Source organism: Ipomoea triloba, chromosome 4 (genome assembly GCF_003576645.1).
Source record: "Ipomoea triloba cultivar NCNSP0323 chromosome 4, ASM357664v1".
Taxonomy (NCBI): Eukaryota; Viridiplantae; Streptophyta; class Magnoliopsida; order Solanales; family Convolvulaceae; genus Ipomoea; species Ipomoea triloba.
The window spans coordinates 30,322,322-30,334,627 of NC_044919.1; the positions used below are offsets into that span (position 1 = coordinate 30,322,322).

At 39.6% G+C, this 12,306-nt stretch overlaps 2 protein-coding genes across 2 annotated transcripts; both read left to right on the forward strand.

Moving 5' to 3' along the window:
• Positions 1 to 459: 459 nt before the first annotated feature.
• Positions 460 to 2,404, forward strand: LOC116015128 (plasmodesmata-located protein 2-like). Its single transcript, XM_031255140.1, has 3 exons — positions 460 to 1,678; positions 1,770 to 1,908; positions 2,030 to 2,404. Exons 1-2 carry the CDS (start codon positions 928 to 930, stop codon positions 1,904 to 1,906), a joined length of 888 nt encoding a protein of 295 aa, XP_031111000.1. The 5' UTR covers positions 460 to 927; the 3' UTR covers positions 1,907 to 1,908; positions 2,030 to 2,404.
• A 1,931-nt stretch (positions 2,405 to 4,335) lies between these two features.
• On the forward strand, positions 4,336 to 12,304 carry LOC116017831 (pre-mRNA-processing factor 39). Its single transcript, XM_031258473.1, has 14 exons — positions 4,336 to 4,487; positions 5,260 to 5,733; positions 6,481 to 6,584; positions 6,825 to 7,054; positions 7,688 to 7,855; positions 8,241 to 8,598; positions 9,088 to 9,231; positions 9,390 to 9,542; positions 9,639 to 9,755; positions 10,374 to 10,454; positions 10,588 to 10,737; positions 10,960 to 11,256; positions 11,565 to 11,672; positions 11,774 to 12,304. Exons 2-14 carry the CDS (start codon positions 5,274 to 5,276, stop codon positions 11,873 to 11,875), a joined length of 2,472 nt encoding a protein of 823 aa, XP_031114333.1. The 5' UTR covers positions 4,336 to 4,487; positions 5,260 to 5,273; the 3' UTR covers positions 11,876 to 12,304.
• The last annotated feature ends 2 nt before the right edge of the window (positions 12,305 to 12,306 follow it).

Sequence of the window (12,306 nt, forward strand, 5' to 3'; positions counted from 1 at the left end):
ATTTAGTAAATGAGAAATCTCCTTTAAAACATGTACGTAAATGTACAATTTTATGTTGAATATTGCCTTATCGAAGTTACAAATTAATTTTTCTCAATTTTTGGACGGGTTCATGGAATCAATAATTAAAAAAAAAAAAGTTTCCCAAACAAGTGTAGTGACTAGTGCTAGTGCGTCCATAGCAAATCAAAATGATTCATAAGACAATAGAATAGAACCGAATATTCCTTACATATACTGTCTGTCGAGCATCTCGCTGGTGCCACGCTGCCCACGCGGCCCACCCTCCCTCTCAGCGTTTTCAGTTTTCTCATCAGACCGTACGGCGCCATCGGCACCGGTACACTAATCCCCGTCCGATAATCCCAGTCAATCATTATCTTCACGCGTAAACCTCAGTCAAAACCCTTTACCACAATCCTTAACAACTAATTAATCGCCGAACAAACCAAAAAAAAGTTCTCGCCGGCCGACAAGCGGAGCCCAAGATGTCATTTGGTTCAATTGCAATTTAGTGCATGCATTATCATTAGCGTTTGGATTAAAATAATTGAACGGGAAACAGCGTTCTTTAGTGATCTCTGTCCAACATTATTGTGATCTATGATTAATCATTTGCCAACTATTGTGTTGGACATGGAGCTAAGGTACTTAAGGAGAAAGGCACTCAATTACTAAAAAGGGTCTTCCCCCAGAAATCTTTTTCGGTTTTTCTTTCCCCACACGAGAACTTTTTTGACGCCAGAGGCCCAGAAGTCCAGAACGCTCCTCTCTTGATAAACCCCCACAATAAGCCAATTCTCAGATACCCATCATAATCATTTCTTGGGTTGTTCTTGTTCTAGAAAGAATCTGAGAAATCGACGGTTTTCGTTGGGGATTTTCCCAGAAAAGGTGTGATGTTTGGAGTAATATCAGAGGATTGAAATGGGTCAGTCTCGAATTCTCTCCCCATTTTCTCTGGTGTTTTTGATTCTTGGTTCTTTCGTTGTTGTTGGGTTGTGTTCGGATTACAAGGAATTGGTGTTCAAAGGGTGTGCGAACCAGAAATCCCAGGATGGAACTGGGGTTTTCTCTCAGAATCTGGAGACCCTGTTTGAGACTCTGGTTTCCCAATCATCCGCCGCTAAATTCTACAAAACCGCCGCCGGCAGCGGCCAATCGAGCATCGCTGGGCTGTTCCAATGCCGGGGCGACCTCTCCGCCTCAGATTGCAGCGATTGCGTGCAGAAAACCACCGACATGTCCAAGAACCTCTGCGGCGACTCGATCGCGGGTAGAGTCCAGCTGGTCGGGTGTTACATCAGGTACGAGGTGTCCGGGTTCCGGCAAGTCGGCCCCACCGAGCTGCTCTACAAGCTCTGCGGGTCAACCCAGGTGAGCGGGTCGGGGTTCGACGATAGAGTGGAGACGGCGCTCGGGGAGATCGCCAAGGGCGTGGAAACCGGCAACGGGTTCTACACCGGCGGGTATGAATCGGTTTTCGTGCTCGGCCAGTGCGAGGGCGATTTGGGAAGCGGCGACTGTGTGAACTGTGTGAAAAACGCGGCGGAGAAGTCAAAGAGCAGCTGCGGCTCCGCCATTTCCGCCCAGATATATCTCCAACAGTGCTACATTAGCTACACTTACTACCCCAACGGCGTTCCCACTAAATCATTCCCCTCTTCCTCCTCCTCGGGTAACCCTCCAAAATTTAACAACATTATCCTCTATATGACTATATTCATCATTAAAATACATTGTATTAATGGTCATTCATCGGATTATAGGGACAAGACATAACACTCAAAAGACAGTGGCAATTATCCTGGGAGGATTGGCCGGTGTGGGGTTGGTTCTTGCTTGCCTGCTATTCACAAAATCGGCTTTCAAGAAAAAGACTCATTCCAAGTACTATGGAGGATAAAGGCCAGTAAACCTATTCTAATCTGTTTCTGTTTTTTCATTTTTCTTATCAAGATTCACTTTACAATTTAAATATAATAATGAAGCTTATAATGATGTTCTGTGGTGTTCTTCTGGGATTTAGGTAACTGAAAAGAATTGCAGAAGTTGAATCTCAGGGCCTCAATGATTGGGGAAGAGTAAAGAGAAAGGGGGGAGAAAGTATATGCATCTGCTTTTATTCACCTTGAGATTGCTCCTGGGAATTTCCTTCTGCTCCAAGTTTTGGTCATCATGTTTTCTCCCCATTTCTTTTTCTTCATCTTCTTCTTCTTTTTTCCTTTAGTAGTTTGGACAGCTGCCTCTCTTAGGAAAGCAGTATTAGTGGTTTAGTGCTATTGGTGTTTTTCTTTCTGATGGAGACATGAATGTATATCCAGTATCTACAGATTGGCTAATGGAAGATGACATATGATTCAAAAGATAGTAATATAGTAGTGTATGATCCTCTTTTTCTCTTTACTTTGGGGTCCGGGACCCAACTAGTCCATGAGATACTACTTTTTTTTTTTTTTTTTTGAGAAAACATCATATATTAAACTAAGTCCGAAGATAGAACAACAATCTAGCTATCTCGCAAGCTGCTTGATTCGNAACAACAATCTAGCTATCTCGCAAGCTGCTTGATTCGCTGATCGTTTACTAGTAGGCTTGATCGACTCGTCCTGACCAAAGAAAAAACCCAGGGTAAAACACATTACGTTTACTGAGCAAGACCTACCATAGGGAGGCGACCGAACAACTGACGCATTAGTGGTAACGATCGATATAGCTGGGGTCGAGGTTCAGAGGGTCATGGTTGACATCGGGAGTAGTGTCAACGTTCTATATATGGATGTTTTCCGGAAGCTAAAGCTTGAATTGACACAAGTCTGAACCCCCCTATCGGGCTTTAGCGGTGATACGGTTCACCCGGAAGGCGTTGTTAAGTTGCCCGTTGAGGTAGGGACACACCCGGAAGGCGTTGTTAAGTTGCCCGTTGAGGTAGGGACATACCCTGAAGGCGTTGTTAAGTTGCCCGTTGAGGTAGGGACATACCCTGCTTGAATTGACACAAGTCTGAACCCCCCTATCGGGCTTTAGCGGTGATACGGTTCACCCGGAAGGCGTTGTTAAGTTGCCCGTTGAGGTAGGGACACACCCGGAAGGCGTTGTTAAGTTGCCCGTTGAGGTAGGGACATACCCTGAAGGCGTTGTTAAGTTGCCCGTTGAGGTAGGGACATACCCTGCTTGAATTGACACAAGTCTGAACCCCCCTATCGGGCTTTAGCGGTGATACGGTTCACCCGGAAGGCGTTGTTAAGTTGCCCGTTGAGGTAGGGACACACCCGGAAGGCGTTGTTAAGTTGCCCGTTGAGGTAGGGACATACCCTGAAGGCGTTGTTAAGTTGCCCGTTGAGGTAGGGACATACCCTGCTTGAATTGACACAAGTCTGAACCCCCCTATCGGGCTTTAGCGGTGATACGGTTCACCCGGAAGGCGTTGTTAAGTTGCCCGTTGAGGTAGGGACACACCCGGAAGGCGTTGTTAAGTTGCCCGTTGAGGTAGGGACATACCCTGAAGGCGTTGTTAAGTTGCCCGTTGAGGTAGGGACATACCCTAAAAGTTTGAAGGTTGAAATGGAGTTCATAGTGGTCGACCTAGCCTGTGTGCATAACATGATACTTGGCCGACCAGGAATTGCTCAGTTGGGAGCTATAATTTCCATGCCCCACCTATGTATGAAGTTTCACACGCCTGAGGGGGTGGGGGTGGTTCGAGGAGATCCTAGCTCGGCAAGATGTTGAAAACTCATTTTACTTGTGAATAAAATAGTCTCATATCTATCATACTCTTTGCTAAATTTATTCAATCATGTGAATCTAAACACTATCCGAGTCTCAACTTTACAGTGTCATAATTGCGAATCAATAATAAAACACATGCATTTTATATCTTTCTCTATATAATGTAAACACAAACTCATCTAATTTATAGAATCAAATAGTAATTATTTTTAGTGAAGTGATATTATTATTATTATTAGGTACTTCAGAAGATGCATACAACGTCTTATCTAATTCGGAGAATATTATGTATACTCACATTTTTACTCTACACACAATTTTAATGTAGATATTTATATTGAAACTCACATAAAATAACTTATCAATACTGGCCATATATTAAGAAATAAAATTTAGGGAGTTAGATTTGTAGTAGAACTCTATCTAATAAATTGTGTCCAATCTACGGAGTACTTACTAATTCAAAAGATTTTCAATTATTTATTTTGTGGGCTTTACCCAATACCGAATGAAGCCGGCCCAATGGTCCGTTTGGGCAACACAATCAGGTTCACTTAGCCGCTCTAAACAACAGTAGCGAACACACATCAACACTTCCCAGAATAAGTTCCGATTCATATCTCTCCTCCACAAATCGAAAACCCTCGAAACTCAATAAACCTCAATAGCCAAACCAATACACATTCCTGCATCCGCTACACACTGCCGGAAGCTCTCCTTCAACCGCTCGTGGCCGCCGTCTCTCTCGTTTCCTGGTAAACTTTCTAGTCAGTACATACTAAACGCTCTTCAATAACCGGGGTTCCTGAAACCCTAGGCGCGCAGCACGTAGATATCTAGAGCTTTGCAATTAGCTAGCGTTTCTAATTGTTGCATTTGGTGATGTTCTGAAAATTTGAATTTGAATAATGAATCTGTATGTTGCTTTTCTCACTCGTCTGCTGAGATTGTTGAGCTCTAGGTGGTTCTGAGAGGAATTTGTACGTATTTATTAGCTATAACTTCTAGCTATTATACATCATAGATAATAAATTGTGGTTTTCAACTCATAGTTCTGAAATTTAAACGGTGATGCTGCTTTGAGTTGTTATCTCACACAAATTTTACTCCATTTGCCTTGTTTACCTCTGTATTCAGTGACTTAAATTTTCAACTGATCCTAAACTTCAGTTAGGATTAATAATTAGTGAAGTATGTATATTTGAAATTGACTAGGCAACCACTAGCTCATGAAGTCATGTATTGCCTCACTTTCCTAATTATATAGATCAGTGCCTTAAAATTGATGAGTATCATTGGGAGGAGAGAATAAGCCCCGAGGTATGACCAAATGAGTATTGGATTGTAGACTGTACTACTGTAGTGGTTCTCCATTGATCCGAGCCACCCCAAGATGGAGCACACGCATAACTACTATGATATATTCTTCGGGTTATATACGAAGCTAGTGAACTGCCAATTTCTGGCGCATGTAACCTTATGACATCATGCTTCAATATTCCACTTATCTCATGAAATTGCACACAGGTCTTCTCTTAGCAATGGCTGACCATGGCACTGTGGTGACTCAATCATCTGCTGTGATGGACTATGTATCTGCTGATCATAGTAATGCAGGTTCAAATGCGTCTGATTTGGAGAACACTGGCAATCCTGTGGTTCCTGAGACCTCTATATCTACTGAACATTTAGGGACTCATACTGGTATTGGAGATCCTGTTACATCCTCCTCCGTTATGGACTCAACTCGCAGTTCTACTGTTGGTGCAGATAGCATTACAGATTTGACTCAGCAGGATACCCCTACGGTTGTGACCTATGATACCAATGAAAATGTTGGTGGACATTTAGATGCATCTCAAGTTGCATCATATGCCACTTCTATAAACGGCACTAATAATGAAGCAACCGATGTTGCATCCACTGGTATTACAGAAAATGGAATTCCATCAGACAATATTCATGATGCTGCCGCAATGCACCAGCCAGTGGATGGATCTGGTATGGTTTGCAATCGATGATATGCTAGTGGCATTTATATTGTCATTATTTATTTGGTGATCATTTGAATATTTAATCAACAGATTAACTGTAAATTCAATTGTGTAATTGTGTGAATGCACTATGTTATTGATTGTTATCATGCATTTATGAATTCTATAGCTAGAACATATTCATTATGGAATTTTAAGGACATCTTATCTATGTGCTGACCATTGGCAGGGGCTTTTTTTAATAGTTTCTAGCATTTTCTTTTATAATAAACTGTGATGCACAAAAATTTACTGAAACTCTCATGGGTTCGCATTTCTTCGTTTCGGAAACATTTCCTCCCAAAAATTTAAACGTTTTAGGGTCGTTTCCCTAATTTTTAAAAATTCAAATATTATTTCCTTAGCAGAAACTAGTAAATAATTAATGTTTCTACATACGTAAAGAAATAATATTGACAAATGCACATTTATATTTCTTATATTTGTACATTTTTCTTGCATTTCATATCCTGTGTTTCCCCATTTCCTGTTTTTGTGCTACCACGATCATAGGATATTAAAGATTGAATTGTGATTTGTACTGGTGGACAACTATGGCCTTATTATGGTTCTTTACATTCCTATTGAATTAAACATATGCAAATTTATTTTCTGCTCGAAATGTTAGCTTCTTCATGGTCTTGTTTTTACCTCTGGCATTTTAGCTGCTTAAAATTTCAAAATGCTTTAGACAATAATTTATTTCTGTTGATAGCTTTATCTGCTGAAGAAGAACGACTATGGAGCATAGTGAGAGCAAATTCTCTAGACTTTGGTGCATGGACTGCTCTTATAGAGGAAACTGAGAAAATGTCAGAGGTATGCATTACTGACCTAACAATTAGGTATTGTTACTCAGTTACCAGTATTGGTTGCATGGCCATCTCAACCTCCTCCCAACCTAAATAAACACAATTAAAAGAAAGAAATAAGGAAGAAACCCAGGAGTGGAGAATGGTTGCCTGCATGATCCTGTTTCTGTTAGTTTCTTATAATCAATTTTAGGTCTGTGGTTGTTCTTTGTACTGGTATACAGATAATTTTTTTCTATATGTGCAGGGAGACATTATGAAGATTCGAAAAGTTTATGATGCATTTTTGGCAGAATTTCCTCTTTGTTATGGTTACTGGAAGAAGTATGCAGATCATGAGGCACGTATTGGTTCTATGGATAAAGTTGTTGAGGTCTATGAAAGAGCAGTTCAAGGAGTGACATATTCTGTAGATATGTGGTTGCACTATTGTGTATTTGCCATAAACACATACGGAGATCCAGAAACTATTAGAAGGTAATTTGCATTGGATATTTTCATTTATTAGTTTTATTGGGAGATTATCAGCAGAGGAGATCATTTTTCAATGGTGTCCCACTCTCCCAAACTAGAGTGTGTTTCTGTTCCCCTCTAATCTGATTTCAGCATACTTGCAACTGTGCAACAGCTGTTTCTCACGTGTATGGCGTAAAGGTTTGTTGGGAATGCACAGCAGTGTTAACGTGTGATTCTTTGGCTACACTATCCGGTAGCTGTCTGAATTTATTTAGGGTTTAATTCAATTATATGGCCTTATCTCCCCCCTTATATTTTCCATTCTCCTTAGGGCTGTGTCATAGTCCATGTAGTTCTCCATGATTTTTTGCTGTTTTTAACGCACATGAGGTGCATCAATATACAATTGCTGCTGAGAAGATCCATCCAGTAAGGCTAAGATGATGTATGAGTGCTCTCTTTCACAGACCTGGTATGATAGTGTTGAGGAAGGTAAATGCAGAGTATTTGTGCAAGTTTGGAAGTATCACGTTCTTGAGTGAATCAATGCTTCCTCTTCAATGTGCTTGCTCTTGTAGTGTATTTGTCGTTTGTATTACATGTTGATTGTTGATAACTTGTAATTTTACCATTGCTGTTCTTGTGTTACTTTAGGTTATTTGAAAGAGCATTAGCTTATGTTGGAACAGACTACCTATCATTTCCTCTGTGGGATAAATACCTTGAATACGAGTACACACAACAAGCATGGTCTCATGTTGCTGCAATCTACACACGGGTTTTAGAGATTCCGAATCAACAATTGGATCGCTACTTTGAAGGGTAATTTCCTTTTTCTTATTTTAAAAAAAAGTAGTCAACTGAAATATGGCTTTGTATCTTTCTGTTTGCACTAGTTTCTTGGATCTCATGATACTGAAGGTGAAGTTATACACTTCTTTATGACCTTATTTTTATTTGTATCATCTGTCTTTTACCATTACCCCTAATGAACATGAAATAAGACGTTAATCATGGGGTTCTGGCTCATTCAGTGGATTAAATGATCACTTTGGACTTTTGGTAAATATGAAAGAGATGCTAACTATATGCTCAGTATTTTATGCAATGTACTATTAATTCACTTAACAATACTGTGCTTATTTTTTTTTTGGCTTCCATTGCAATAAAAGTGATTTCTCTTTTGGTGGTGGTAATTGTTCCTCAGTTTTAAGGAGCTAGTTGCAAGTAGGCCACTATCAGAATTGCGTACTGCTGAAGAAGCTGCAGCAGCAGCAGCTGCTGATTCTGAAGCCAGTGGTGAGCAAGTTGAAGGAGAGGTTCATCCTAATAGCGAGTCTTCTAAACCTGTAAGTGCAAGCTTAAAAGATGCTGAGGAGTTGGAGAAGTATATCGCCGTTAGAGAAGAGATCTATAAGAAAGCTAAAGAGTTCGATTCTAAGATCATTGGTTTTGAAACAGCTATCAGGAGGCCCTACTTCCATGTACGCCCCCTTAACTCAGCAGAGCTTGAAAATTGGCATAATTTTCTAGACTTCATAGAGGGAGGCGATGACTTTAATAAGGTATTTGGTGAATTTTGTTATTTTCGATGCATTTCAGTTTCTCTTGATTTATAGCTTTAGTTGTCCTCGTTATGTATTGAATTACAGTTAAGTAGTATGCCGCATCATATGCTTTATTGGCTAAACCATCGGATGAAGCATCTTTAAAACGGGATATTGAACTTGGACTAACGCATGGACCATCCAATTTGCTTTCTGTAAGGCTAAGTATTTCAAACCCTCATTGTGAATCGACCTTCTGGGTTCATGATGTGTTGATGGTGTAATACTTGCTTTAAAGTCAGAATGTTATGCATGCAGGTGTCTTGTCTTCCTAACCATGTCAGGCAAGGATGGTCCCTCGTTTCATATTAGAGGGGCCTCCCTGTTTCGCCCAACGGAGTACTCGTTATGCATTTCTCCTTATTTCTATTTGCTTTAAATTTATTTATTTTGTATATTTGACAGGAATTTAAAAATTCTGATCCATGCATTTTTTGTGCAAACCAGGTTGTCAAGCTGTACGAGCGATGCCTGATTGCTTGTGCCAACTATCCTGAATATTGGATAAGATATGTTTTGTGCATGGAAGCTAGTCAGAGTATGGATCTTGCCGATAATGCCCTTGCTCGTGCTACTCAAGTTTTTGTGAAGGTGTACACTGATGCTATAGATCAACAATTTATTGTGCTCTTTGTTTAGTAGGGTTTGATTATCATAATGCTGTGTACTTGTGATTGCTTGTACTTATTGATTTAGTTTTACTCCACTAGTACTTCCATTGTGTTTTAATCAGCTTTTAATTTATACAGAGACAACCTGAGATCCACCTTTTTGCTGCTCGATTTCGGGAGCAGCATGGTGATATTCCTGGAGCTCGAGCTGCTTATCACCTGGTGCACACTGAAATTTCACCTGGGCTTTTGGAAGCGACCATTAAACATGCCAACATGGAACATCGACTTGTAAGAAAATTTTATCAGCATGCTTGGGCTTTTATATCCTGTGTCCATACTGCTGTGTATTCTGTTATATATATATAAAAATCATCTGTATTGCAGGGAAATCTTGACGATGCCTGTTCTTTATATGAACAAGCTATTGCAATCGAAAAAGGAAAAGAACATTCACAAACATTACCTCTGTTGTATGCCCAGTACTCTCGGTTTCTATACTTGGTACATCTCTTCTAAACCTTTTATTCTTGAATGTGTTATATCTTATACTTTTTTTCTACCTTTTCCATTTTGTTTATTTCTGCAATTTTAAGACACTTGGACACCCCCTCCCCAATTTCAACCTGCTTGATGTTTCTATTCAACAGTTTTTAACATATTCATGGACTTTTGTTGCTACAGTAGTCTTAGGCCTAATAATTGCTGGCTTAATTAGTTCACGATTGTATATAATTTTTGCAATTTCTAGTTAATATTAATTCTGCAAAGAATCTTAAATAGAAGGATTTTGAATTAAATGGTATCTGTTAAGTGCATCTCTCTTGTGAGTCGTGATCATTCATCTCTCTTTCTTGAATAGTATCTTAAACCGACGGATTTCAGACATGGCTTTCTTTATCTGTTTATAAAATTGTTTCCATGCCTGACAATTTTGTTGGTAGCCAGATATATGCCCTCTTGCTTTCCTTCATTAATGCCCTCCCTTTTGCAAGAGAACTTGGTAGTCATACTATGTTTGAGCATCCTCGTGGATCCCTCATAATTGTTGCATTACTAGCTTGTCTTTAATCTTTCTGATTTTTTATTTTTATTTGCTCATTGTACAATAAATTTGTGAAGGTTTCTGGCAAAGTAGAGAAAGCTAGAGAAATCCTTGATCAAGTGGTTGAAAATGCACAATTGTCTAAACCACTACTTGAGGTATTCCTCTCTCCCCTTACCTGTTGCTTTATGCACACTCAGATGACCCAGAACATGCTAAAATGATAATTAAGTTCCCCCATTTTTTTAGTGTTAATTTAGCTTTGTTAACCAATTGATGCTTGGGTTGCAGGCAATCATCCATTTAGAATCAATTCAACCACAGCCAAAGAGAATTGATTATTTAGATTCATTAGTTGATAAGTTTATAGTTCCTACAATTGATACTTCTACTGTTGCAAGCATTGATGAAAGGGAGGAATTATCAAGCATCTTTTTGGAGGTAATTAATTATCTGTTATGCACTTATGTTTTACTTTACAATGCTTTATGATTTGAGTTCAATTCCTGCATATGAATTTTGCATTATATTTCATAGATGTGATGGGGGTCTCATTACTACTTAGACTCATCTGGTTACGGTTTGCTATAGATTTCTTACATTTTTTTTTGTTTTGTTTTGTTTTTTGTTTGTTTGTTTTGTTTTTTTTTTTGTTTTTTGCAGTTTTTGGATCTTTTTGGGGATGCGCAATCAATTAAGAAAGCTGATGATAGGCATGCCAAGCTCTTCTTACGAAACAGAACCTCTTCAGAGTCTAAGAAGCGACATGCTGAAGATTATCTAGTTTCAGACAAGACAAAGTTGTCAAAAGGTGTTGCTCCTGCAGCTGCTGCATCAGTAATGGGCTCATATCCTGGTGGGCAGAACCAGTGGCCTGGGGGTTATAGCTCACAGCCTCAAACATGGCCACAAACAACTCAAACTCAAGCTCAGCAGTGGAATCCTGCCTATACCCAACAGGTAAAGTTACTTCTACCAACTATATAGATTGGACAGCATAGTGGGTGTCAGAATTCTCAATTCTCTTTGCTCTTTCTCATTCTCTCTCTCTCTCTCTCTCTCTTTTTTTGGGGGTGGGGGTGGGGGGGTAGGGGATTTTAGTTGGGATGCTTTGCCAATGACAACAAAAGCAAAGCTGGAAGGATAATTAGTATAGCTTTTTTATTTAATAATTAAAAATATAAAGTATAGTTAGCTTAATATTGGTACAACCTTTTGGTGGAGAGCGAGCTTGTGACTTCATTTTGGTTTTGCTGGAATTATTTTAGGCTGCATATGGTGCTTATTATGGAAGCGGTTATACACATCCACAAGCACCTACATCTGTACCCCCAGCTGCACCTTATGGTGCTTATCCTTCAACATATCCAGCACAGGTAAACCAATCTGTACACCTTTGTTATAAATTGCTCAGAAAATTGCAAATTTTAATGTTTTCTGTAACGATTTAACTTCTGATGCCATTCCCTCACTGCAGAGTTATGCACAGCCAGCTGTTGCTGCAACTTTGACTCCTGCACAGCCAGCTCCAGCAGCAGTTCCTCCTACGGGCTATTATGGTGGTGGTAGTTACTATTGAGTAGACGACTCAAATTTAGCTGATTGAGTCAATTTTGTTGGCCTAGAAGAAACTGAGCCCATGAGTTTTTTGGCGTGGATCTAGTGGAGTTGACAAGATTTCAGGACATGAAACTATGAGGCACACTAGTAGTCTGTTTAGATGAATGTGGTGGCTTGTGAAGTTGTATTCTAGTTATTGCTCTATTTTATTTTTAGATGTTGCGTAACATTTTCTTGCAGTAGGTTGGACAAGAAACTACTTAGGATGAAACATATTGCAAGACATACAATGATTCTGTGTTTGCTCAGACCCCCTTGTATCACTGACCCATGCTTCCCCATTCAGTGAATGGTGTATAAGAAAATCCTTAGGTTATTCTGAATTGGATTTTCTTCCTGTGTTATACAGTTCATCTTTATTTATAATGATTAGTTCTGCTTCTGTGAACA